Raw genomic sequence first — 27,455 nt, forward strand, 5'->3', positions numbered from 1 at the left:
TGTGTTTAATGGATTGGCATGGTTCAATTAACCTGAGGACACTGCAAATCTATTCGCATGAACTGTAATACAGTACTTGAATAATAAACACACCTTTAAAAAGTGTTTCAGATTAAAGGCACAATTTGTAAAGTGGCAAAAACCACTAGAACAATGTTATATATTTTGTTGACTTCTGTACCAAATGTTTCCAAGAATGTTTAAATCCAGAGAAATAAGCAATTTTAACCAGGACACGAACGGTGTTCAGTGACATCATACCCGCGTTACCCTCAATTTCCGGTTTTATTTTGTAGAAACCATGGAAACACCAAAGACGCTTTAATATATTATATGTTTTATGAGACAGGTGAGCAACTGTTTGGATACATTTATAACAGAAGACTAATCATTGTTATATAGCTCAACACAGTGAGTCTTATTGTTTAAATCTCGTTTTCTTAATTTACCACGAGTACCATGTTTTACCATGCCTAATATCAATCTAGCTTACTGCATTGTGCAACAAGTGTCTCGTAGTAGCCGCCGAGCGAACACACAAAGTAGCATTATAACAACTTTCAACACACAAATGTATCTAATATGATAAGTGCTGTGTTACCCCACATACGCATAACCGGAAGAAGCGGAAGCAGTCGTCTGCGGCATAATGAAAGCTCCTCTGCTCTCGAGACATGTGTCACGCTCATCTCTCATTAGCAATCGCTCCAGCGGCCTCGTTCCGCTACAATGACTTTTAGCCACACCCTGCTTCATACTATAGTAATGTTAATAAATATTTAAACATTTATAATTTCTGCCCGAGTTCCATTAAATTATTTTTTCTCACCTGCTATAGACGTGAAGACAACACCTCCCATGATTCTGTCAAATCAAGGCATCATCAAGCTAAGCCTTTGTTTTGAATAAATGACATCTAGTGGCGAAAATTACATATTGTGCCTTTTAAAATCACAATGGTATCTAGTTAAAAAAAAAATCCAACAAATGTTACTTGATTTTTTTCTCAGAACATTTTTTTTAATTAGTTTTAATTAGTTTAGGTGTGATAATCCTACTTAACATTTTTGAGGTTTTGGGGGGGGGGGGGGTTCAGCTGGTCAGGCACAGATATCACCTCACAACCCAACATAACCAACTAAACACCATCTTATTTTCTGTATGAGAGACCAGATTATACCAGCTCTGGCTAGTTTGAGTTTTTTTTTTTTTTTCAAAGAATGCTTTGATATTATGTTATCTAATATTGCATTAGAAATGTTGCATTAAATTGAAGTAATTAAAGAGTTGCTGCAACACAATAACTGGACTTTGATAAGGTTGTGACTGAAACTTAAACAAATGACTTAAAGTACAGTTAACCTCATCAGGAGTCCAGTTTCTCCTTGCTACTGTAACAATACATCAAAACTCCTCCCCTTTCGGTGGGGCACCATCATCAAAACCACACCTTCTCAGGGTCAATGGTGCAATTTCCATCACCTTCATAACAGCCAGCACATCCAAACCCTTCTCATTGCCCCGTGAAAGGAGGAACAATCTAGATTCACCTCAGGATATATCAGCGAGACTATGCCAGGGGACACGTACCTGAGGCTGCTCTATGTAGTAGCCTATTTATGTGTTCTAAACACTGAGGCTCTCTCAAGGTAGGTCGTTTTTCTATCGCTCATATATTATGTTTAACAAAGCTACATTTCTCTATTTAACATTTTATTAACATCACATTTTCTCCATTCATCATCTGCAGAAGTTTCTCACTCACTCTTCCTGACTGGAGGTCAAATGCAGGTAAGACTTTCGAATTGTGAGGTTAAAATATTAAGGCATTTATAGTAACACTTTACTGGAAGCCTTTAAATACAATGCATTATGTAAGTATTTATTTTATCATGCCTTGTAATGATCTCATGGATAATTGTAATTTGTAACCACAGTTATAATACAAAATACTTTAAAATCTACTCACTATTACATTTTTAGAAAGTATAATGCAATAAAACATGACAACCAACCAATCTGAGATGTAACGAGAAACCTGCAGATAATATAATGCATTTTAATTTGATTACAATTATTTATGAAAAGAAATAATGCATTATAATGTACATTATAAATAGTGCTGTCAAACGATTAATCGTGATTAATCGCCTCCAAAATAAAAGTACATACATAATACAGTATATGTGTGTGTACTGTGTATATTTATTATATACACACATGCATGTATATACTGTATTTAACAAAAATATATTTATATATAAATATTTATATATAATATTAATTATAAATAAATATAAATGTATCTGTATACATGTACACATTATGTATGTGTGTGTATTTATTAATATACACAGTACATGTAAACACAAACTTTTATTTTGGATGCGATTAATCGTGATTAATCGTTTGACAGCACTAATAAAATAATACATTATACATAAAGGCTTTAAGTGTTACCGAAAAACTTCTGCAGTACTGAAAAGAGAACCTGATAGAAACAATGCTATCAAACTCTGATGAGTTGTGAACTTTTTAGGGCTTTCTAATAGAAGCACTCACACCGACCGGTATGACCAATTTCTCGCAAGAGTGACTCTGGACTTGAACATTTGTTATAACAAGCCAAACAGAACTATTTTTTTTGGTTTGTTTCTTGTTTTCGATTAGGTTTTTATTCTCACTCCACTTTTTTATTGTCCTTTAATCACTTTTCCCTCCTGTGCTGTAGATTATTTTGCAAAGTGTGATTTTGGCAGTGATTTGCCAGGATCCTGTGATTGGACCTCTGAGGGACCCATCAGCGTTCAGACGGCAACAGGTAATTATACTGCTGAGATGAAATTGCTGCAGAGACAGTTGCTGCTTTGTGTTATTCGCTGGTGTTTACCACCAATCTACTCACCTGCGGCAACAACAACAGCAGTTAATAGGTTTCTAACAGCACGTAGCAGAGCTTCTTTAAACTTCTTATTCCTCAAATTATGTTCTTCAACTTGACTTTCAAGTACGCAAGGCACTGCATTCAACCACTTGTATTGATCGTGACGCTCATGCTACACGGCTAGAATTCACTAAACACAAAGTTCAGATCAGAGTCTAATCTTGTTTATGACAGCGTGCTTTTAGAGTTCAATCTATAATAACAGCCTGTGCTTACCACAATGCAATGAAAACATTACCAACTTAATGTTTAGTGAAAAATTAACTATGAAACAGCTGTTTTCAGTGTTTATACTATTTATAGGCACGGGGAGGTAACCACACGTGTAACCCACAAACAGAGCAGAAAAACTTAATACAACTTAATACAACTGAAAAAATAAAGATAAAACTTTTACCCCCGGTTTCACAGACTTAATGCATGTTTGAGCTGTTTCATCTGAAAGCAACTTGCATATCTTAAAATATGTCAGAGCCATTGTTTTGTCTCAAGATGCACACCGGTAATGTTTTTTTTCTAAGGTACATTGATAAAAGCTACTTAAATGTCCTAATTGAACTAAGGCCTAATCCTGGCTTAGTCTAAGCCCTGTGAAACCGGGCCTTAGTATAAAAGAGGAAATCACAATCTTTTAAAGGCGGTAAAACTTTTCACAGAAAAAAAAAAAAAATTGAGATGAGCATCAATTGTAAATCTTGTGAATCACTTAAATGTACTTTTTGTCTATGTGCTACAGAGGAAACCGCTCTCCATCCTGTGAGTCCATCTGGTGTGTTTCGTCTCAAGAGTGGATTTCTTAAGATCTCAGAAGACTCCTGTCTGGAGTTCTGGTACCATAAACCCACCCAGAAGAGTTCTGAACTCAAAGTTTTGCTAGTGGATGACATTCTGCAGACACTGATTTGGACCTCAGAGACTTCTAGCAGTGGAGACTGGAGACAAGTTTACATCCCTCTGACAAAGCAATCCGACAACATCCAGGTAGATGATTAAAGATTCAGATTTAGCTGTTGGGAATCTTTATGGTGAAATGTTCAAGATCATTTAAAACATTTTAGAGAAGAATTCTATTGAGTTATTTGTGTTTTTTTATTGTGTATCCAAAAAGTTAAAAGTTTTTCAACCAAAATGACCACACTTAATCAATTAAAGTTAAACAATGAAAAAACACAGTCATGCCAGTGGAAACTGAACAATAGAAATGCATCCAACATCAATGGCTGTTGTCCAATGAGCATTTGATTTGCAAAATTTATATATATATATATATATATATATATATATATATATATATATTTTTTTTTTTTTTTTTTTTTTTTTTTGGAGATGTACAATAAAGATACAAAATAAACAATTCACCAATGAACAGTGATAAAGTAAGATCCCTTTGAAAAACCACCAAGAGTCTTCTAGGCGTATGAATTGTATGTTAAAGGTGATACAGAGGATGTTTTTCGACGACTGAGAAACCAAAGACTGTTAGTGAGTTTTTGAAATGAGCGCATGTGTAAGAACAACCCCCCTCCGAGGGAACGCCTCCCAAAACTTGTGCACGAGTATTGGAACACGAGTGTTTGTTTACCACCAGCATTCGCTGTGTCGTGTTAGTGGATTCATTATGTCGGACTCACCGCAGGTAACTCATAATCTGCAGTTGTTACTCCTGACAAAAACATTGCACGCGGCGCCTGTGGAAAGTTACTGGAGCACGCACGTCTCTCACAAGGAACGTCATGGCAGTGATTGACAAGCCAGAGGGCCAATCGTTTCCGCGATGATCGCGTAAATGATTGGCTGGTGTTTTTAAGGCCCTACCTCGTGCACAGATGATGTATATTAATATTATTCCTTTCAATGCACCTAATAAATAGTCTTTTATGAGTTAGTAAAGACAGTTTCAAGTAATATTGCAAAAATGTATAAAACAAAACATCCTCTGTAGCACCTTTAAGCTGTCTGCTAGAGTTGTCAAAAGTACCAACTTGGTACCATTCGGTACTGAAATTTTAAAAATGTGATGCTTTTTTGCGCTGTTAAGCGGATTCCTAAACACCTCTGATTGGCCATTGTGTTGACCCACTCATCGGAAACTGTATGTCTGTGATTGGATACAATGATCAACGCACGGGACCGTTTGAAAGCACATGGAAGTGCTTGAATTTGAAAGCGTTTTTAAAGCGGGAGCATTTGAAAGCAGGCGTCTATCAACAGACTGGTTCACAATAGACGCCTGCTTTCAAACGCTCCCGTGTGTATCTGTGCAAGCGCTCAGTGAAGAGCGTCATTGATGACTATTAACGTTTTTGAAGCATTGATCATTGTAGCCATTCACAGACATATCCGATGAGTGCATGAAAACAATGACCAATCAGAGGTGTTTACGAATCCGATCAACAGCGCTCAAAGCATCACATTTTTTAAATTTCAGTACTTACTTGGTACCAAAGTCTTTTGACAACTCTACCAGCTCAAAGCACTACAAGAATTTCTGGCCCCACTTTATATTAAGTGGCCTTAACTACTATGTACTTTCATTTAAATTAATCATTTGATACAATGCACTTATTGTGTACATACATGTTTTTACATTGTACTTATATTTTAAAAACACCTGCTTGTAATTACATCTGTAATTAATTTCTGTAATTACATTTATAATTACACTGTTGACCCATCCCTTACACCTTACCCCTACCCTTAAACCTACCCATACCACCAATGCTTTCCCTAACCTTACCCGTATCCCACCTCAATAGCAGCAAAAGTGATTTGCAATTAAATATGAACCCAATAAGTACACTGTTCTTATTTTTTGATGTAAGTACATAGCAGTTAAGGCCACTTAATATAAAGTTGGACCAAATTTCTGTAAGTTGTTTGATAAGAAAGCATCTGTATAAAGTAATGTGCACAAATGTATGGAGCCCCTAAAGGGGCATGGTGGTAGAAAGAATATGAGATGGGAGGAAAAAATATATTTCAATTCAAAACGTTTGCGTTTGCATGAGAAACTGCGTTTGCTCGCAATTAAAGAACACAAAAGTTTTGCGAGGGAGTGCTATGTTTCTCGGGGGAATGCAAAACATTTGTGAGATTGCAAAAGCATTGACATAAAATTTTTCCTCCCATCTCATATTTTTTTCCACCACCATTGTCCCTTTAGGGGCTCCATAGTTTTGAGAGCAAAATGTAAAAAATAAATGAATTAATAATTGGTGGTTTTGCTTGCCAAATGTTTGTTGGGATATACAGTAAAGATATAAAAATAACATACAACTCACCAGTGAAGACTGATTAAATGGGATCCCTTTGGAAAAAACTCCGAGTTATTTTTTGCATGTATGAACTATGTTATAACTATGAACTATGTAGTTGTTTGATAAGAAAGCATCTGTGAAAGTAATGTGCACAAATATAATAGGTACATTTTGGTCTTGACTGAGTGATGAAAATTTTGCAAGCACTGAAGAATCACTGTTCTCACTGTAACTGGAATTGTGCTTCTGGCAGGTTATTTTTGAGCTATCACAAGGCCTGCATGAGGATGAGGAAACTGCCTTTGGCAGAATAGGAATCCGGAGGGGACAATGCAGTGAGTGACATATTATTTTGACCTAATATGTCATTTAGCAACATAAAAACATCTTCAGGCTAACACTGAGACGTAAGTTCACCACATTTATTCGCCTTTGTGAAATAATAAAGTGGCAGTACGTCACTCTCATCCACAGGGCCACAATGTGAGCAAAGCAGCACATTTTGGACTGATGAAAGCACTCGTTGCACCTGCACTGATGAGAAACTCATCTGTTCTCACATCTCTCGGTCCAACGACAGCTTTGGCACCTGCCATGTGGCCTCTGACCCACATTACACTACTTTTGATGGGGTCAGCTTCCAATTTGAGAGTCCCTGTACCTACGTTTTGTCAAAGGTCTGCGATGAGTCAGGATTGCTTCCAGAGTTTGCAGTGGAGGTGCAGAATGAGAGAAAAGGGGACTCGCACGTCTCCTCCATTCAGCAGGTGAACGTCAACATACGTGGTCTGAGAGTGTCCATGCTGAGGACAGAGAGGAGCAGAGTCATGGTGAGCAATCAACCACAATTATTGGTTGACCAATATTTCTTTTGTTTTGTTTTGTTTTTCTTGTGATGGCCAATGCCAATAGCAATGGCAATATCACTGCCAATATTAGAAAAATATAGAGACATAAATACATATAATACAGCCAAATCGAGCCAACATTTAAAAAAAATGCCAAATATCAGCCGATATATCAGCCTTAGCAATATGTCATTCAACCACTAAACACAATTTGTGATTATCATTTTTGTCTTAACCACTTTCTATTGTTGTTCTAATCAGGTTAATGGAATCTGGAAGAATATCCCTCTACTCCTGAAGGAAAATAGAGTTACGGTTAATGCCCAGGGACATGCTTTGGTCCTTCAGACGGATTTCAAACTGTCCGTCTTCTACATGGGATCCGGTGCTGTTCAGGTGATCGTCCCCAGCCATTACTCAAACAGAATCTGTGGCATGTGCGGCAACTTTAACAAGGAGACGGATGACGACTTCAAGGTCCTAAATGGGTCACTTGTGCTGGACGCTAATGTTGTAGGGCAGAGCGTGTGTGAGGAGCCCACCCTGCCTAGGGTCTGTAGAGATGCAGAGGAGCAGCGGTACGCCAGTGAGGTTTACTGCGGTCTGCTGACATCCAGACAGGGACCATTCTCTGCATGCTCATCTGTTCTCAACGCAGATAGTTTTTTCCAAAGCTGCATGTTCGATATGTGTACAACTCACGGAGATCCTGCTGCACTCTGCGATGCCATTGAGGCCTTCAGTGCCACCTGCAACAAAGTTGGGATCTCTGTTGCGGTCTGGAGGAACTCAACATTCTGTCGTAAGTGCTTAACAATTGTTAAAATGATCTACAAAAACATTTTGGGTTAAATAAAACTCAACTACTCGACTATGACGATTGGCAAACAAAGAATGTGTTCACAGTAATGCACTAACAATGAGGCTTAAAGGGATAGTTCACCCAAAAATGAAATTTTTATGTTTATCTGCTTACCCCCAGCGCATCCAAGATGTAGGTGACTTTGTTTCTTCAGTTGAACACAAAAGATGATTTTTAACTCCAACCGCTGCCGTCTGTCAGTCTTATAATAAGAGTGGACGGGAACTCGAACGATAAGAGTCTAAAACACTTCCATAGACAAGTCTAAATTAAACCCTGCGGCTCGTGACGACACATTGATGTCTTAAGACACGAAACGATCAGTTTGTGTGAGAAACCGAACAGTATTTATAGCATTTTTTACCTCTAATACACCACTATGTCCAGCTGCATTCAGCACTCGATTCGTAAGGTCTGATCGCGCTCTGACAGCGGCAGTGATGTCTAGCACTCATTGAAGTATATGCGCGAGACATCACTGCCGTTGTCAGAGCGCGATCAGGCCTCACTAAGCGAGTGATGAACGGAGTTGGACATAGTGGTGTTTTAGAGGTAAAAAATTATATAAATACTGTTCGGTTTCTCGCACAGACCGATCGTTTCGTGTCTTAGGACATCAATGTGTCGTCATGAGCCGCAGGGTTTAATTTAGACTTGTCTATGGAAGTGTTTTAGACTCTTATCGTTCGAGTTCCCGTCCACTCTTATTATAAGACTGACAGACGGCAGCGGTTGGAGTTAAAAATCATCTTTTGTGTTCAACTGAAGAAACAAAGTCACCTACATCTTGGATGCGCTGGGGGTAAGCAGATAAACATCAAATTTTTATTTTTGGTTGAACTATCCCTTTAAGAAAGTATTTTAGTTAAACCATGAAGTTTATTATTTGATCTGTAAAGTTGTCTTTTTAAATGGACTTTTATAGGTGAATGAACATCTTATTTTGCTTTTCTGACATAATTCCTGATGGTGTTTGGCCCATGTAAAAAGTGCACTAGCATGAACCAATATTATGGCCGATACGCCAATAATTACTTTCATGGGTGTTAACCAATAAATAGTATCAGAGCTTGACATTAACACTGATAAGTTCTTTTTTGCTGCTTATTGTGCTTAGACAGTCACATACACACAAAATAATGTCAAAATGATGGTTTTGGTGGGTATTCACATAAACACAGTCAGTTATGTATAAAGTGAAGGTAAACAGTTAAGAAAGAAAATGCATGTGTAACAGTATAATGGAACCATGGGTCAGGTCTTAAAGTGACAGCTCCTGCCAAATTATGAGACAATATTAAAAATATCTATATGGCAGATTTTCCCATTGCTATCAATGTCAAAATTGTGGTCAGTGAAAATGCTGAGCATCTAGCAACTTTGGAAAACTACTAGACACAGTGGCTGGTGAGCAAAAAAAAAAAAAGTTAATGTCAAGCCCTGAATAGTATATATTAGAAATCTGTCTGTTCTACTTTGTTTATACTGCAAGTGAATTTAGGCATTATGCTCAACTCAACATTATGATGTATAATATGGAAGATAAACAATTTTTTCTTTTGACATCTGCTATAGAAAAATGTATGATATTTGACTTAGAATATAAGTGATCATAATAACAGAGAAGGGAACGCTTTGAAAAACTCCAGGAGAAAGTTATATCCACATGCCAGTGTTTCCCATTAATTACTCAAAACTCCAGTGGCCCACCACAGTTACATAATGAACCAAAAATATTTTTTTCTCATATCAAGATAAATATAACATGTTTTATGCCATTGCTTTGGCAAAGCATATGTCAAATTATCTAAAATCAAAATTGTGCTACGGCTTGCGATATTCAAATCACAAAAGTCTGCAATTTAATTAAATAAGTATTTAGTCTGTCATGCTCCTTGATTCAGAGTGAAGCACAGCAGCATCCAGTGTTTTCACGTGAGCATCCAGTGTATTCAACAGGTTTTTGTTTTTTTGGGGGTTTTTTTTGTATTTTTAATTTTTTTTAGAGATAATAATAATAATATATTCAAATTGCTTGACTAAAAACACCAGTGTGAATGTAATGCAGACTGATTATCCCAACTTAAAATGTTTGAGTCAATGTAATGACTTTTTAATCTGTTAAATTTGATCACAAAAGAGGTGTTGGAGCTATTAATTGTGCTATTAAAATGTCCCAGATTGATGCATTTAACTTTAAAAATGTACAAAAATAAAATAATTCCTAGGTTAAATCCTTGCTATAACATATCGCAATCGCTTTAATTTTTTAACAAATTAACCTTTACATCTTAAAATAGGCAGAAAAAATTAAACATCAAATATCAATAAAAAATGAGCACACTACTGCTCACACACAGGATGTGTAAAACAGGACTTGAGCTCTATCAAAATGCATTTAACCTTGAATATTGCTTTAAAGCCTTATTATCTCATCTCCACCCAAGGCTATGAAACAATGGGTACTTTCAGTGTGAACACAGACTTGCGATTCAAGTGCTGTCGCCCAGTATTGTTAGGCAAATCATAAATATAAATTAAGGCTTGACGTGTCAGATCAGACTACCTCATTTAAGCCCCTGTTGAGCAAAAGGCCTATCTCAGACCTCTGTAATCAGAGTCCAGTCTCCACCTAACAATTCACACAGAAGTACTCGACTTACTCACTAGTTATTAATTAATAATCTCCCACACCTTCACCAGCTGACCCGTAACTTTCCATTACAAACCACAAAGGTACTAGAAAACGTCTTGTAAATCTATCAGTGAGATTAATTATGTTTGATTCTCTTGGTTTTTGTTGTAGCTGTATCATGTGGCCCTCACAGCCACTATAACGCCTGTGCCAGTGGCTGTCCCAAGACCTGCTCCAGCCAGGACACCACAAGGCCTTGTGGGATATGCGAGGAGCGCTGCGAGTGTGATGATGGCTTCATGCTCAGTGGAGGAGTGTGTGTGCAAGCTAAAGACTGTGGATGTTGGGCTAATGAACAGCATTATTTGGTAAAGTAGCTTAGCCATATATGAACTGCCCGGTCAAAAGTAAAAGTCACTGTTTGGATTTGAATAGGCAAATACTTAAGAGTCTATGAATGGATCAATATTACAGTGATTATTATGTTTCCAGCATGTTATATGTTTGGCAACAATTCTTCTAACCCTAATTGATGGAATGTGTAGATTCTCATTTCTTAAACAACCATGTAGAAAGATGTATCATGGCCATATTCCAGGATGAAAAAGCCAAGATTCATCATTCTCAAATTGTGAAATAATTGTTGGGAGGGAGCATGAAGAATAATTTTCACACATGAATTGGCACCTCTGAGTCCAGACCTTAAATTCATTGAAAGTCTTTGGGATGTGCTGGAGGAGACTTTACAGAGTGCTCACCTCTTGCATTGTCAATACAAGATCTTGACTAAAAATTGATGGACCTCTTGATGGAAATAAATGTTTAAATGTTTTTTTTTGTTTTTTTTAAATGAAAAGCTACACACTCCATCTGTTAGGGTTAAAAGAACCCTTGCCAAACATTAAACATGCTAGAAACATAATAATCAGTTTAATAATGATCCAATCATAGTTTCTTAAGTATTTGCCAATAAAAATCCAAACAGTTACTTTTTTTTTTTTTTTTTTTTTTTGGCTGGGCAGTCTGTGTATAGATAATATTTTTTAATGTTTTTTGTGTACATAAATCTTTCTCATCCTGTGCTATTCAGATCAGAGAGACATTTATGGAGGGTGAATGTGAGCGAGAGTGCCAGTGTTTGGGCCATGGGAACATTCACTGTTCACCTGCTTCCTGCATGGCTGATGAAGTGTGCATGGTTAAGGACGGAGTCAAGGGATGTTTTCCGTCCAGCCCGGCGACCTGCAGTGTCTATGGTGACCCCCATTACATCACTTTTGATGGCAAGGCCTACTCCTTCTGGGGCACCTGCAACTACACAATAGCAAAGACCTGTGGGCCTACTGACACCCGGTTCACAATAACCGCACGGAATGAGGGACAGAACAACTCTGCAACTTCCTCTCTTAACTCTGTAGCTCTTGACATGGAAGGCCTACACATTGTCTTCGGGAAGAACAAGCTGGTTTACGTGAGTGTCTAGTTTTTTAATTGGCCATATTATCACTGTGTATTCATTACACCACAAATAGACAGTGCACATTTAAAAGGAAAAGGTAGGTAATTGAAGTAAAGGTAATTGATTAACCATTTGAAGTCTCATTGGTGTCTAATGTACATAGCACATATGAGACACCAAAGGAATTATTTCATGAGATCTTAACGCTTCAGCTTACTATGAAAACTTTAAAACTTTACTATGAAACCATAAACATATTTCAATAAAAATTTAATGAAACTTCCAACAACTTCACAAAAAAAAATGAATTTCTTACTCAGTAATTTTGTCTTGCTTTCCAGGACAAATATCTAAACATTCTTAAATCAAGACACATTTACTTGAGAAGCAAAATGGCATAATTTAGAATGTATTTTTCTGACCCCATTGGCATTTTTATAAGCATAAACTCAATTAAAACATTTCAGAAAACAAAACATAATATTTTAAGTAATTTTGCTTCTCAAGTAAATGTATCTTGATTTAAGAGTTCATTTGTACTGGGAAACAAGACAAAAGTACTAAGTTTTTTGCAGTGTCCGTAACGTCATACAGATGACGATCCACTTTTACACATCAACGCCTGTCTGGTGATTAGATAGATACATGATCAGAAACTAGAGGAAGAAAGATATGATCAGAGAACCAGACAAGCAAATTTACTATTGTATTAGAGTACAGTGAGGGGAAGTTTATGAGGCCTCCACATAGTTCTCCACGTCGCACTTCCCTAATCTTTCATGATATACGTGGGCAGTTTGTGGGAAAAAATGTTGGCAGGAGCTGCCATTTAGAATGAATGACCCATAATTAGTGTTTACAGTAAGTAAAATGTTCATATTTTAGGGGTAAGTGATAAGAAATATGTATGATTATGACATTGTATGCTGTCATTCAATGATAACATTTGAGGAGTGTCCTGATAGGGACTTCTGCTTGACATAATCATACTTCTGATATACAGCTATGATACTGCAGGTTTAAACCGGTCACTTTAAAGAAAAAAAAAAGTATTCAATCACCAGCACTTTTGTGACCCAGACACTTTAATTGGTCTTATCAGGAACTCAACACTCTCTGGCCCTTACATGAAAGATAAACAATGTGCGAACAAATGCATGACCTAGTTTTAACAAATCTAAGTGCATTTTTTTGGGAGTATTATAAAATATCCCTTATCAAACATTTAACATTCTAACATAGTATGCAACAGAATACTAACGTCACTCCAGTTATTTTTACTACAATACAACTTTGCCAACTTGCCATCAGCTGCCAGTAACAAAATATTAAAATGACAGAAGATTCTGAAAGCATTTTAGACAGTTTGAAGGAGAACCTACATTAAATTTATCATGATTTGGCAGAATCTATGTTCATCATGTTATATTTTGTATAATGCATTTCCCCAGTCTTAAAAGCTGAACATCATAAATACCTTTTCAAAAAAAATAAAAAAAATAATTAAATATATATATATATATATATATATATATATATATATATATATATATATATATATATACAGGGCTGGACTGGGACAAAAAAATGGCCCTGGCATTTTTGCTCAGACCGGCCCACCACAATCGGTCGGACACCACCCACCAGAGTATTAGAATTAATTGGTAGAGTTATTAAAAATACACTTAGTAAGAGTAGGATTTCTAGATGGACAATGTGCTCCATGATATAAAAGCTATTAAACCCTTAGAACGTGGATGTAGAATACTGATAATTCTATAAAGATTTTTTTTTTTTTTTTTCAATGAAACAGACAGCAGAAAAACTATAATTTACAATTACAAATATACTTTGTTTTAAAGAGCACATATTTACCTCTCATTGTTTAGATACTCCCCATTAAAAACAATGAAAAAGAAAACTATACTACCAAATTACTCACAAAAAACGTCCTAATAAAATGATATTCATGTTATTCACTTGCCATAAACAACCAAGTGTTCATACCATAGGGTACAAGAGCTACAAAACATAACTTTTTATAGCTGAAAAGAGAGATCTAGTAGACCATCATCACGACTAACGGCTATAAATAGACACCTATAGTCTCGTTGTGAAATACACATCATCAGTAATATTACATTATAATAATAACCTGAATTTTTTTTTTGAAAAATCAAATTGCATCATTTCAGGTTTTTCTATGAGAAGGGCCGTTACTGCATAAGTGAACTCTGATAGCTACAAGGGCACTGCTAACTACAAAAAACAGTGCAAAATAACTTTTGCTGTGCTATTTGACTTTAGCTGACTGAGTGACCAGTGCAGTAGGTGACAGTCTGACTTTATAATAACGACGACGATTATGTTGTCTTATAATATTCATTCATTTAAGCATCATCGTCGTCGTCGTCGCATCATGAGTCCCTCGCTGTTAATCATGTAACTACCCTGCTTACCGTTTCTATTATACTCTCCTGCTTACTCTGTCCCTCATTGGCTTCACTGTCAGGTGTCTCCTCCATGTTCTTCTATGTTCACCTGTTTTTGCACATCAGGTACTGTAGGTTTGGAAACTGAAGCTACAGTAACCGCACTAAACATGCCAGTAATTTTTGCACGTTGAGGCATCAACCTCTAAATTTTTTTGCCCGCAACTTCTCCGCACCCCCCTTGCACTTGCGCTTTTGTTTCTCCATCCTCCTAATCCACAGATGTTCTGGCGAAACAGAGGGGACGGGGTGGCGTCTGTTAAGAGATGTGATTTGGCCAGCCCAGTGTCAGTATGGAAAATGAACCAATGGGCCGCTGTCCCTGCTTTATGGGCCGGTCGTTGGCCAATTTTATGTTTATTAAAAAAAATCATATCATATAGCGGCCCCGCCCTCAAGTGCGTCAGCCCACCGGGCATTTGCCCGGTATGCCAGATTACCAGTCCAGGCCTGTATATATATATAAAAAAATACACACACATATATATGTAGTCGTACATAGTAATGGTCCTGAATACAGGCCTGCTTTTTTATTTTAACATTTTCTTGACATGCTTCATGACATGAGCACTAAAAAGTTCCTCACCATGAACCATGTTTTTTCTTCCCTTCAGGTAAACGGCAGTCAGGTCCCTCTCCCTGTGGAGTTTGGTTCTTCTGTGTTTGTGTCTCAATCAGGACCTTACACTCGAGTTGATACAAACTTCGGTCTAAGGCTGCTGTTTGGAAACGCCAGGCTGTTCGTCCAGGTGGATGAACGCTACAGAGGAGTGTTGTGCGGCCTTTGCGGTACCTACTCCGGAACTCAGTTTGACGATTTTCTGACACCCGATGGCAACACAGTAGCGGGTTCGCACGAATTCGCCAGCAGCTGGAACACCAACGACAGTGAATGGCCGTAAGAGCTCACAGAATTCGTAATAATTCCTAAAATATTCTGTTGAATCAAAAAAAGCATATATACCTGATAGCACATGTACATCTCAGAGATGTCTATTTGATGTGCGTTTACATCTGGAAGACATTTTTTAGAGTGTTTGCTCATCTGCAGTACATCTATAGGACGTTTCCTGTCAGATGTCAAATAGACGTTTAGAAAACGTCTATAAGATGTTTATGATTTAGAATGTATGTACTGTAAAATTGACATCTTAAAGATGTCTATCAGTTGTTTGTAAACAGCAGATGCTTTCCAGATGAAGTGATCTTTAACAGACATCTTGCAGATATACGTGTGCTATCAGTTCGCTCATCATGACTACTGGGGCATTCAGGCTCCGAATGGCAAAAATCAACATAAAAGTCGTAGGCTATAAAAAAAACGATACGATGGTGAGATAAACAGACCGAAAATGAAGTTATTATTCTCTGCAAATTATATTCACTCTAGCTTTTCTTGGCATGTAGCGATGCCCAGTTCATGAATGAATCATTCTTTTGAGTCAAATTGGCAGATCCTCTTCACCAAACCAGTTTGAATGATTCAGTCATGAAACTTTCACGATTCATCACCAAGTGACTTCAATATGACTCAATGGACTAATGGATCAACTGAGGATGTAACAGAAATTGATACATCGAATGCACATTACATAGGGGCATAAAAATGTTTGGCACATAATTAAAATTAATAATTAATTATGTATCCATTTACTATTATAAAAAGCAACATTGTAATATTAGAATCATAATGTCCGTTTTGTTTTTTTTTTCTACCTTTTTTCCAGTTGTAGTGATGGCTCTCCAAAACCCCCTGCATGTGATCCAGATCTGGACGATGATGCATATACAAAGTGCAGTGAACTGTTTGGAGATGCTTTCAAAGAGTGCCACTGGTTCGTTCCACCACAGATCTATGTCAGCAGCTGCGTTTCTGATTACTGTATTTCCCAGGGGGACAAAGAGCAGCTCTGTACCTCTTTGGAGGACTATGTGTCTGCTTGTGAGATAACAGAGGTATTTCTGCCAGACTGGAGAAATCACACCTTCTGTTGTAAGTGCATAGTTTTTTATTATCATAAAATGATATTCTAAAATCATATTGTCTTATTCAAATGTTTATCCTATTCAAATCTGAAATACAAATACAAAATATATATTTTTAGCTGTTCATTGTGCCACATTTTTTCTGTCTATATCTTTTGATTTTTTACTTTTTCTTTCCTTTTATTCCCTTTAATATATTATAAAAATAAATTTCAACATAACATGTACATGCTTTTTATATACTGTTCTTTATTGCTTATGTAAAATACTTTAAATTATCATTGTATGAATTGTACTATGTAAATAAACCTGCCTTGACTTAACATTTCTTTCTTTCTGTATAGTAGATGAAAGAACTGTCAGGCTACAACTCAAATGAAACTTTAAATCTCTGAACTTTTCTGCTTCCACACAGTTGCCAATCCTTCAGCACCACCAACAGATGACCCTACACCAACACCACCAGCTGCAAGTAAGCAGTCTCTCTTCTTTCTGTCTTTCTTTACACCAATCATGCATAACATTATGACCACAGACAATAACGCTGATTATCTCTTCATCATGGCACCTGTTAGTGGGTGGGATATAATAGGCCAGCAAGTGAAAAATTTTGTCCTCAAAGTTGATGTGTTAGAAGCAGAAAAAATGGGCAAGTGTAAAGATTTGAGTGAGTTTGACAAGGGCCAAATTGTGATGGCAGTATCTATCAAAAGTGAACCAAGGAAAGAAGAGTGGTGAACCGACGACAGGGTCATGGGCGGCCAAGGCTCATTGATGGGGAGCGAAGGCTGACCCGTTTGGTCTGATCCAACAGACGAGCCACTGTAGCTCAAACTGATCAATAAGTTAATTCTGGTTCTGAGAGAAAGGTGTCAGAATACACAGTTTGTTGTGTATGGGGCACATGAACATCAGAACTGGATCACGGAGCAATGAAAGAAAGTTGGCCTGATCTGATGAATCGCATTTTCTTTTACATCACGTGGATGGCCGGGTGCATGTGTGGTCAGGATGCACTATGGGAAGAAGGCAGGCCGGCGGAGACAGTGTGATGCTTTGAGCAATGTTCTGCTGGGAAACCTTGGGTCCTGCCATCCATGTGGGTATTACTTTGACACATACCACCTACCTAAGTATTGTTGCAGACCATGTACACCCTTTCATGGAAACGGTATTCCCTGGTGGCTCTGCCTCTTTCAGCAGGATAATGCGCACTGCCACAAAGCAAAAATGGTTCAGGAATGGTTTGAGGAGCACAACAACGAGTTTGAGGTGTTGACTTGGCCTCCAAATTCCCCAGATCTCAATTCAATCGGTCATCTGTGGGATATGCTGAACAAACAAGTCCAATCCATGGAGGCTCCACCTCGCAACTTACAGGACTTAAAGGATCTGCTGCTAACATCTTGGTGTCAGATACCACAGCACACCTTCAGGGGTCTAGTGGAGTCCATGCCTTGATGGGCCAGTGCTGTTTTGGCCGCAAAAGGGGGACCAATACAGTATTAGGAAGGTGGTGTCATGGATGGCACAGAGACATAAGGGGTTAGATCCAAATGCAGCTTTAATTGGGTAATCCATAATCGGAATCAGACAGGCAAGGGTCAAAATCCACAGATCAGTCCACAAAAACAAAGAAAACACAAACAGAAGCCAGTGACCATAAATGAAACCTCGATAACAAAAGCAGAAACAAACCAGGTATAAATACACAGACAATACTGATCAAACACAAAACAGCTGAGTGCAATGACAGGATAATGAGTCCGGGAAGTGGGTTATGGGAAATGAAGTCCGAAGTGGTGAGACAAAGGTCCGGGGTGGAGTGCCCTCTGGTAGCTACATAGTGATTATGACAGGTGGTCATAATGTTATGCTGATCGTTGTATGTATATAATTTTTTTAATTTCTTTGTCATCACACAGGTTGCCCATGGAGCTGTAACTTTGATCAGGATGAATGTGGGTGGGAACAACTTATCCAAGACAGTTTTGATTGGACCAGATGGTCAGGGTCAACACCATCAAACTTCACAGGACCAGCCAGTGACCACACCACAGGAAGTAAGTTTACTGGGAAAATTGGTTCATAAAATATGAAGTAAACTATGGGATCCTGATTGTATTTTGTGGCACAGGTTTCATGTAGACATTGGGTCCGTGTCCCAGTCCATACCTGAGTAAAACAAAACTGGGTTTATTGTCTTATTCACTACTCTGACTGTTTTATATAGGTGGCTCTTACATGTACATTGAGGGGGATAGTGTGGTCCATGGCGACTCAGCCCGACTAATGAGTCCTGTCTGCAACACTTCTGGCAAGCAGTGTTTGAGTTTCTGGTTTCACATGTACGGCCTGGCAAATGCTATGTTGCTCAACGTCCATATATATGAGAACAACCAAGCCACCAAAATATGGTCCAGAGCCAACAACCAGGGCAACAGCTGGTACCAAGGCCTGGTTGAAATCAAACCACAAAAGCCATTCCAGGTAAGTTTCTGTATGTGTAAATGACATACAGTTACACACATTCTACTTGTAAATGAATACAGAGGACAAAATTAAGTGCATAGGCAAACATGTTTAATATGATGGATGAGAGATTGTATGTTAATACTCTAATATGGACTGTTTCAGATCATCATAGAAGGCATCAGGGGCTCAGATCCACGCTCAGATATAGCCATAGATGATGTGGCCATAATGTATGGTGCATGTGATTGTAAGTGTTGTAGATATAAATCTATTACAATCTGATTATTTTTTGTGGCATGGTCCGTGACCACTTTTTTTTTTTTTTTTTTTAGCTTTCTTCATCAGAATAGTCTTAAAAATATGACTCTAATTCAGAAATGCTGTTGTTAACTGGGTATTAATTTATTTATTTATTTAAAGTATATTTTTATATACAGTATAATCCTTTTGTATTTTTTATATTACATGAATAAAGAAAGCTTCAATTAATTTGATTTGATCTCAAAACATTGGCAGATTCATCAGCAGAAAATTCGGACTCAACCACTCTTGCACCCCATCTGACTACTCCAAACTTAATCAAACCCCATCCAAGTAAGACATCCTGTAATAATGTTTATGTAAAAGTGATGCAAAACACTGTTCACAACCCAGTTTACTTTCGTCACTTGTTGTTTTGTTATTTCAAGAAAATTGGTATTCAATGAGAAACATTGTTGGGCAGGATTAAGCATTATTCATAAGTAAATGTTCCAGTACACATTTTTATAGTTCAAACTGTGGAGAACATGAGTGCTATTTTCAGGGAATGCATGAACTGATAAAATGTGCAGTATATCTTAAATGCAATAAAAACATAAAAGTGTCTTGTGAATATAAATGTGAAATTAATGGATTGAGAAAAGTGGGCATTACACACCCCAAAAGGAAGAGGTTGAAAAGTAAGAGGGATTTGTGAGATATCAGACATCACTTTATAGATCTATAATCTAAGTTTTAATGTTTAAAAAGGCGTTCATATGCTCCAAAATATTGGAGGATCAGATTGTGGTTTACTGCTTGGCATGATAATTATATGGTTACTTTGTTTTGACAGATTGTAAAATGAACTGTGATTTTGAAAAGGACATCTGCAGTTGGACTGAGATGGTGACTGACGTTTTTGATTGGACAAGACACACAGGCTCCACCCCCACATCAATGACTGGTCCCTCCTCTGACCACACAACAGGAAGTAAGTCAACATTCATAATTTCATATCTTATAAAGCTGACCATATTCAACCACTTCCCTACTCAAATGTCTCCTTTTCCCGGTCCAGGTGGTTTTTATATGTACATGGAGGGTGACAGCGCAACTTATGGCGACACAGCCCGTCTACTCAGTGCACAATGTGCTGACCCTCAACCTCATTGTCTTCAGTTCTGGTACCACATGCATGGTTCCAGCTGGGCCATGGGACTAAGCGTCTATATCCTGGAGGGCAATGTGGCCAAGGAGGTGTGGAAGATGACAGATGACCATGGAGACATGTGGCATCTTGCACAGGTGGACCTGAGATCAGATGTTATGTTCAAGGTAAATAAAAGTTTGAGAACTACCTAATCTTCTTCAAAATACACTAAACTATTAGAACTAATCTATAGTAATCTATGTTATTGGTCAATCAGGTGATCTTTGAGGGACGTAGAGGAAGCTCAGCCCAGTCAGATGTTGCCATTGACGATGTCTCACTGCACAAAGGAGCCTGTAGCAGTATGTTTCTACTTTGTGGTGACCCTTTGTCAAGTACATTTTGCAAAAATGTTTCTAATTAATTAAAAGCGTTGTACACATCTTTCAGCATTACCAAACAAGGTGGCTCCACCCTCAGTCTCATTGCCACCTGCTGCAACAACGCCACAACCTGCACCCATCCAAACTGTAGAAATACCAAAGACCTCAGTGTGTAAGTTCACTATGCACCACTGCAGTGTGATCCCATCATGTTGTGACTGATGATGCCAGAAAATAACACTCCCATGATTAATTCTCTGCATCTTCAACCGTATTCAGTAAAAGACTAATGAAATAGTAAATTAAATTTGATTCTTTCCTCCAGCTTGTGGCATCAACTGTGATTTTGAAAGGGACATTTGTACTTGGACTCAGTTGGCAACAGATGTTTTTGATTGGACAAGACACAGAGGGTCCACCTCGACATCAATGACTGGTCCCTCCTCTGACCACACAACAGGAAGTAGGTCTTGTTTTCTATGTCTTGAGGTCATTCTACCATTAAACTTATAACAATCATTTCACATCAATAAATAAATAAATATTTGTGTTGCACAAATTCCATGACATTTTCTCTGCTCAAGAGTCTCCTGATCCACATTTCCAGATGGTTTTTATATGTACATCGAGGGTGACAGTGCTGTCCATGGCGACACGGCCCGTCTCCTCAGTGCACAATGTGCTGACCCTCAACCTCAGTGTCTTCAGTTCTGGTACCACATGTATGGCTCCAGCTGGACCATGGGATTGAGCGTCTACCTGCTGCAATATGGCAATGTGGCCAAAGAGGTGTGGAGGAAGAGAGAAGACCAAGGAAACATGTGGCAACTTGCACAGGTGGACCTGAGGCCGGATGTTACGTTCCAGGTTACTAAATATTTGAGAACTACCTAATCTTCTTCAAATGCTCTACATGTTAAAGTAAACATACAGAACTACAATAACTAATTTATAGTAATCTGTGTTATTGTTCAATCAGGTGATCTTTGAGGGGCGTAGAGGAAGCTCAGCCCGGTCAGATGTTGCCATTGATGACGTCTCACTGCACAGAGGAGCCTGTAGCGGTATGACTCTACTTTGTGGCAGCCCTTTCTAAAACATGCAGCTTTAAAAATAAGTCAGCTTATACAGTAGAACAACTTTTACATTTTTTAAAAGGGTTATTTACTTTAATGTTTTAAGAATTGTAAATATCTTTCAGATTTACCAAACCAAGTGGCTCTACCTTCAGTCCCATTGCCACAATCTGCACCTGTCCAACGCAGAGAAATACCAAACAACTCAGCGAGTAAGTTCACTATCCACCACTGCAGTGTGATCACATTCTGTTATGATTGATGATGCCAGAAAATAACACTCCCATGATTAATTCTCTGCTTTTTCCATTGTTTTCAGGAAGAGACTAATGAAATACTAAATTAAATGTTCTTCTTTCCTCCAGCTTGTGGCATCAACTGTGATTTTGAAAGGGACATTTGTACTTGGACTCAGTTGGCGACTGATGTTTTTGATTGGACAAGACACAGAGGCTCCACCTCCACATCAATGACTGGTCCCTCATCTGACCACACAACAGGAAGTAGGTCTTGTTTTATAGGTCTTGAGGTCATTCTACTATTAAAATTATAGCAATCATTTCACATCAATAAATAAATATTTGTGTTACACAAATTTTATTACAAGTTCTCTGCTCAAGAGTCTCCTATCAACATTTCCAGGTGGTTTTTATATGTACATCGAGGGTGACAGTGCTGTCCATGGCGACACAGCCCGTCTTCTCAGTGCACAATGTGCTGACCCTCAACCTCAGTGTCTTCAGTTCTGGTACCACATGTATGGCTCCAGCTGGACCATGGGATTGAGCGTCTACCTACTGCAATATGGCAATGTGGCCAAAGAGGTGTGGAGGAAGAGAGAAGACCAAGGAAACATGTGGCATCTTGCACAGGTGGACCTGAGACCAGATGTTATGTTCAAGGTCAGTAAAAGTAAAATTATCCACTAATAACGAACTACTTATTCTTCTTTGAGTAGTCCACGTTAAAGTGAACATACAAAACTATAAAAAATAATCTAAAGAAATCTATGTTGTTGGTCTATCAGGTGATCTTTGAGGGGCGTAGAGGAAGCTCAGCTCGGTCAGATGTTGCCATTGATGACGTCTCACTGCACAGAGGAGCCTGTAGCGGTATGTTTCTACTCTGTGGCAGCCCTTACTAAAAACATTCAGCTTCAAAAATAACAAGTCAGCTTATTCAGTAGAACGACTACTACGTTTTGCATAAAGGCTCTTAACTTCATTTAAGAGTTGTACACCTTTTTCAGATTTACCAAATCAAGTGGCTCCACCTACAGTCTCATTGCCACCAGCTGCAACAACGCCACAACCTGCACCAATCCAAACTGCAGAAATACCAAACACCTCAGCGTGTAAGTTCACTATCCACCACTGCAGTGTGATCCTATCATGTTGTGACTGATGATGCCTTAAAATGCCACAGCCATATTACCTGTAACCCAAGACTGATTGCCCACTGAAGCTAAGCAGGGTTGAGCCTGGTCAGTACCTGGATGGAAGACCTCCTGGGAAAACTAGGTTGCTGCTAGAAGTGGTGTTAGTGAGGCCAGCAGGGGGTGCTCACCCTGTGGTCTATGTGGGTCCTAACGCCCCAGTATAGTGACAGGGACACTATACTGTAACAAGCACCATCCTTCAGTTGAGACCTTAAACCAAGATCCTGACTCTCTCTGGTCATTAAAAATTCCATGGTACTTCTCATAAAAAGTAGGGGTGTAAGCTCGATGTCATGGCCAAATTCCCTCCATTGGCCTCCAATCATGGCCTCCTTATAATCCCCATTGATTGAATTGGTGCTATCACTCTCTCTCCTCTCCACCTAGACCTGGTGTGTGGTGAGCACACTGATGTCGTTGAACTGTGGCAGCCATTGCATCATTCAAGTGGATGATGCACACTGGTGGTGGTTGAGGAGAGATCCCTGATATGATTGTAAAGCGCTTTGGGTGTACAGTAGTACATAGTAAAGCGCTATATAAATGCCTCATTCATTCATAAAATAACACTCCCATGATTAATTCTCTGCATCTTCCATTGTTTACAGGAAAAATCTAATGAAACAGTAAATTAAATTTGCTTCTTTCCTCCAGCTTGTGGCATCAACTGTGATTTTGAAAGGGACATTTGTACTTGGACTCAGTTGCAGACTGATGTTTTTGATTGGACAAGACACAGAGGCTCCACCTCCACATCAATGACTGGTCCCTCTTCTGACCACACAACAGGAAGTAGGTCTTGTTTTCTACGTTTTGAATTCATTCTACCTTAAATTATAGCAATCATTATCAACAAATCAATAGCTGTAATGCACGACCACTTTTCCAGATGGTTTTTATATGTACATCGAGGGTGACAGTGCTGTCCATGGCGACACGGCCCGTCTCCTCAGTGCACAATGTGCTGACCCTCAACCTCAGTGTCTTCAGTTCTGGTACCACATGTATGGCTCCAGCTGGACCATGGGATTGAGCGTCTACCTGCTGCAATATGGCAATGTGGCCAAAGAGGTGTGGAGGAAGAGAGAAGACCAAGGAAACATGTGGCATCTTGCACAGGTGGACCTGAGGCCAGATGTTATGTTCCAGGTCAGTTAATATTTGAGAACTACCTAATCTTCTTCAAATGCACTACATGTTAAAGTAAACATACAAAACTACAATAACTAAATCTATAGTAATCTGTGTTATTGTTCAATCAGGTGATCTTTGAGGGACGTAGAGGAAGCTCAGCCCGGTCAGATGTTGCCATTGACGACGTCTCACTGCACAGAGGAGCCTGTAGCGGTATGACTCTACTTTGTGGTGGCCCTTAGTAAAAAACATGCAGCTTTAAAAATAAGTCAGCTTATTCAGTAGAACAACTTGTACATTTTACAAAAGGGTTGTTTACCTTAATGTTTTAAGAATTGTAAATATCTTTCAGATTTACCAAACCAAGTGGCTCTACCTTCAGTCCCATTGCCACAATCTGCACCTGTCCAACGCAGAGAAATACCAAACAACTCAGCGAGTAAGTTCACTATCCACCACTGCAGTGTGATCACATTCTGTTATGACTGATGATGCCAGAAAATAACACTCCCATGATTAATTCTCTGCTTTTTCGATTGTTTCAGGAAAAGACTAATGAAATACTAAATTAAATGTTCTTCTTTCCTCCAGCTTGTGGCATCAACTGTGATTTTGAAAGGGACATTTGTACTTGGACTCAGTTGGCGACTGATGTTTTTGATTGGACAAGACACAGAGGCTCCACCCCCACATCAATGACTGGTCCCTCCTCTGACCACACAACAGGAAGTAGGTCTTGTTTTCTATGTCTTGAGGTCATTCTACCATTAAACTTATAACAATCTTTTCACATCAATAAATAAATATTTGTGTTACACAAATTTTATGACAATTTCTCTGCTCAAGAGTCTCCTATCAACATTTCCAGGTGGTTTTTATATGTACATCGAGGGTGACAGTGCTGTCCATGGTGACACAGCCCGTCTTCTCAGTGCACAATGTGCTGACCCTCAACCTCAGTGTCTTCAGTTCTGGTACCACATGTATGGTTCCAGCTGGACCATGGGATTGAGCGTCTATCTACTGCAATATGGCAATGTGGCCAAAGAGGTGTGGAGGAAGAGAGAAGACCAAGGAAACATGTGGCATCTTGCACAGGTGGACCTGAGACCAGATGTTAATTTCCAGGTCAGTAATTATTTGAGAACGACCTAATCTTCTTCAACTGCTCTACATGTTAAAGCAAACATACAAAGCTACAATAACTAATCTGTATTGATCTGTCTTTTTGTTCAATCAGGTGATCTTTGAGGGGCGTAGAGGAAGCTCAGCCCGGTCAGATGTTGCCATTGATGACGTCTCACTGCACAGCGGAGCCTGTAGTGGTATGTTTCTACTTTGTGGTGACCCTTTGTCAACTACAGTTTGCAAAAATGTTCCTAATTAATTAAAGTGTTGTACGCATCTTTCAGCATTACCAAACCAGGTGGCTCCACCTTCAGTCCCATTGCCACCTGCTGCAACAACGCCACAACCTGCACCCATCCAAACTGCAGAAATACCAAACACCTTAGTGTGTAAGTTCACTATCCACCACTGCAGTGTGATCACATTCTAATCTATTGTGATTGATGATTCCGGAAAATAACAATCCCATGATTAATACTCTGCATCTGCCATTGTTTTCAGAAAGACACAAAACAGCTCTGACAAATACAGGCCAATGTAACTTCATCTTAAATTACTGAAATGTTCTTCTTTCCTCCAGCTTGTGGCATCAACTGTGATTTTGAAAGGGACATTTGCACTTGGACTCAGTTGGCAACAGATGTTTTTGATTGGACAAGACACAGAGGCTCCACCCCCACATCAATGACTGGTCCCTCGTCTGACCACACAACAGGAAGTAGGTTGTGTTTTCTAGGTCTTGAGGTCATTCTACCATTGAACATAAAAATTATAGCAATTATTTCACATCAACAAATTAAAAGTTGTGATGCATGACTTTTTTTCCAGATGGTTTTTATATGTACATCGAGGGTGACAGTGCTGTCCATGGCGACACGGCCCGCCTCCTCAGTGCACAATGTGCTGACCCTCAACCTCAGTGTCTTCAGTTCTGGTACCACATGTATGGTTCCAGCTGGACCATGGGATTGAGCGTCTACCTGCTGCAATATGGCAATGTGGCCAAAGAGGTGTGGAGGAAGAGAGAAGACCAAGGAAACATGTGGCATCTTGCACAGGTGGACCTGAGGCCGGATGACAAGTTCCAGGTCAGTTAAACTACTTAATCTACTTCAATTGTTCTACACATTAAAGTAAAAAGAGTAAAAAAAAAAAAAGATCAGTTTACTTTGAGGGGCAGGCTTGAGCTATGATTCCCAGATCGTAGAGTCTTTTGGTGCAATTGGTTTACGTTTCACCCTTTTATACTTTTTCTGTATATCTAAATTATCCCCCCCACCCCATAAAAAAGTGTATAAAGAAAAATGTTTTAGCAGTGGCATTTAGAAAAGAATAAATCTGTTATTGGTCTATCAGGTGATCTTTGAGGGGCGTAGAGGAAGCTCAGCCCGGTCAGATGTCGCCATTGATGACGTCTCGTTGCACAGAGGAGCTTGTAGTGGTATGTTTCTACTCTGTAAAATCAACCTAATGGGTTAAAGGATTAGTCCACTTTTAAATAAACTTTTCCTGATAATTTACTCACCCCCATGTCATCCAAGATGTTCATGTCTTTCTTTCTTCAGTCGAAAAGAAATTAAAGTTTTTGATGAAAACATTCCAGGATATTTTTCCATATAGTAGACTTCAATGGGCACCAAACAGTTGAAGGTCAAAATTAGTTTCACTGCAGCTTCAAATTGTTCTACACCATCCCAGATGAGAAATAAAGGTCTTATCTAGTGAAACCATTGCTCATTTTCTGAAAAAAATTGAAAATTGTATAAGTTTTAACCATAAATACTCATCTTAAACTAGCTCTCTTCTTCTTCTTCTCTATTAGAATTCTGGCAGTATAGACACTGTGTATTACTGCCCTCCACAGGTCAAAGTTTGAACTAATTGTTATATACTATCATATTGCATATATAATTAGTTCAAAACTTTGACCTGTAGAGGGCAGTAA

At 38.6% G+C, this 27,455-nt stretch overlaps 1 protein-coding gene across 6 annotated transcripts in view; it reads left to right on the forward strand.

Moving 5' to 3' along the window:
• Window positions 1–1,099: 1,099 nt before the first annotated feature.
• wu:fb63a08 (MAM and LDL-receptor class A domain-containing protein 1) overlaps window positions 1,100–27,455 on the forward strand; it is a 28,160-nt gene continuing 1,804 nt past the window's right edge. The window contains exons 1-39 of one of the 6 annotated variants that reach the window (XM_048164027.1): window positions 1,102–1,649; window positions 1,751–1,791; window positions 2,732–2,821; window positions 3,681–3,925; window positions 6,455–6,536; window positions 6,676–7,031; window positions 7,311–7,851; window positions 10,718–10,914; window positions 11,637–12,017; window positions 15,112–15,395; window positions 16,225–16,490; window positions 16,899–16,955; window positions 18,409–18,546; window positions 18,717–18,973; window positions 19,121–19,205; window positions 19,475–19,552; window positions 20,055–20,192; window positions 20,280–20,536; window positions 20,629–20,713; window positions 20,802–20,906; window positions 21,060–21,197; window positions 21,342–21,601; window positions 21,714–21,798; window positions 21,936–22,022; window positions 22,176–22,313; window positions 22,453–22,712; window positions 22,838–22,922; window positions 23,060–23,164; window positions 23,903–24,040; window positions 24,138–24,397; window positions 24,511–24,595; window positions 24,735–24,821; window positions 24,974–25,111; window positions 25,251–25,510; window positions 25,623–25,707; window positions 25,795–25,899; window positions 26,091–26,228; window positions 26,339–26,598; window positions 26,867–26,951. In XM_048164027.1, the coding sequence (XP_048019984.1) occupies window positions 1,573–1,649; window positions 1,751–1,791; window positions 2,732–2,821; window positions 3,681–3,925; window positions 6,455–6,536; window positions 6,676–7,031; window positions 7,311–7,851; window positions 10,718–10,914; window positions 11,637–12,017; window positions 15,112–15,395; window positions 16,225–16,490; window positions 16,899–16,955; window positions 18,409–18,546; window positions 18,717–18,973; window positions 19,121–19,205; window positions 19,475–19,552; window positions 20,055–20,192; window positions 20,280–20,536; window positions 20,629–20,713; window positions 20,802–20,906; window positions 21,060–21,197; window positions 21,342–21,601; window positions 21,714–21,798; window positions 21,936–22,022; window positions 22,176–22,313; window positions 22,453–22,712; window positions 22,838–22,922; window positions 23,060–23,164; window positions 23,903–24,040; window positions 24,138–24,397; window positions 24,511–24,595; window positions 24,735–24,821; window positions 24,974–25,111; window positions 25,251–25,510; window positions 25,623–25,707; window positions 25,795–25,899; window positions 26,091–26,228; window positions 26,339–26,598; window positions 26,867–26,951 (6,559 nt within the window). In that variant the 5' untranslated portion in view covers window positions 1,102–1,572. Of the gene's footprint in view, window positions 1,650–1,750; window positions 1,792–2,731; window positions 2,822–3,680; window positions 3,926–6,454; window positions 6,537–6,675; window positions 7,032–7,310; window positions 7,852–10,717; window positions 10,915–11,636; window positions 12,018–15,111; window positions 15,396–16,224; window positions 16,491–16,898; window positions 16,956–18,408; window positions 18,547–18,716; window positions 18,974–19,120; window positions 19,206–19,474; window positions 19,553–20,054; window positions 20,193–20,279; window positions 20,537–20,628; window positions 20,714–20,801; window positions 20,907–21,059; window positions 21,198–21,341; window positions 21,602–21,713; window positions 21,799–21,935; window positions 22,023–22,175; window positions 22,314–22,452; window positions 22,713–22,837; window positions 22,923–23,059; window positions 23,165–23,902; window positions 24,041–24,137; window positions 24,398–24,510; window positions 24,596–24,734; window positions 24,822–24,973; window positions 25,112–25,250; window positions 25,511–25,622; window positions 25,708–25,794; window positions 25,900–26,090; window positions 26,229–26,338; window positions 26,599–26,866; window positions 26,952–27,455 lie in introns of all 6 variants that reach the window. The other 5 variants (XM_048164032.1, XM_048164028.1, XM_048164033.1 and 2 more) reach the window with 5 other exon arrangements.

Source organism: Megalobrama amblycephala, linkage group LG17 (genome assembly GCF_018812025.1).
Source record: "Megalobrama amblycephala isolate DHTTF-2021 linkage group LG17, ASM1881202v1, whole genome shotgun sequence".
Taxonomy (NCBI): Eukaryota; Metazoa; Chordata; class Actinopteri; order Cypriniformes; family Xenocyprididae; genus Megalobrama; species Megalobrama amblycephala.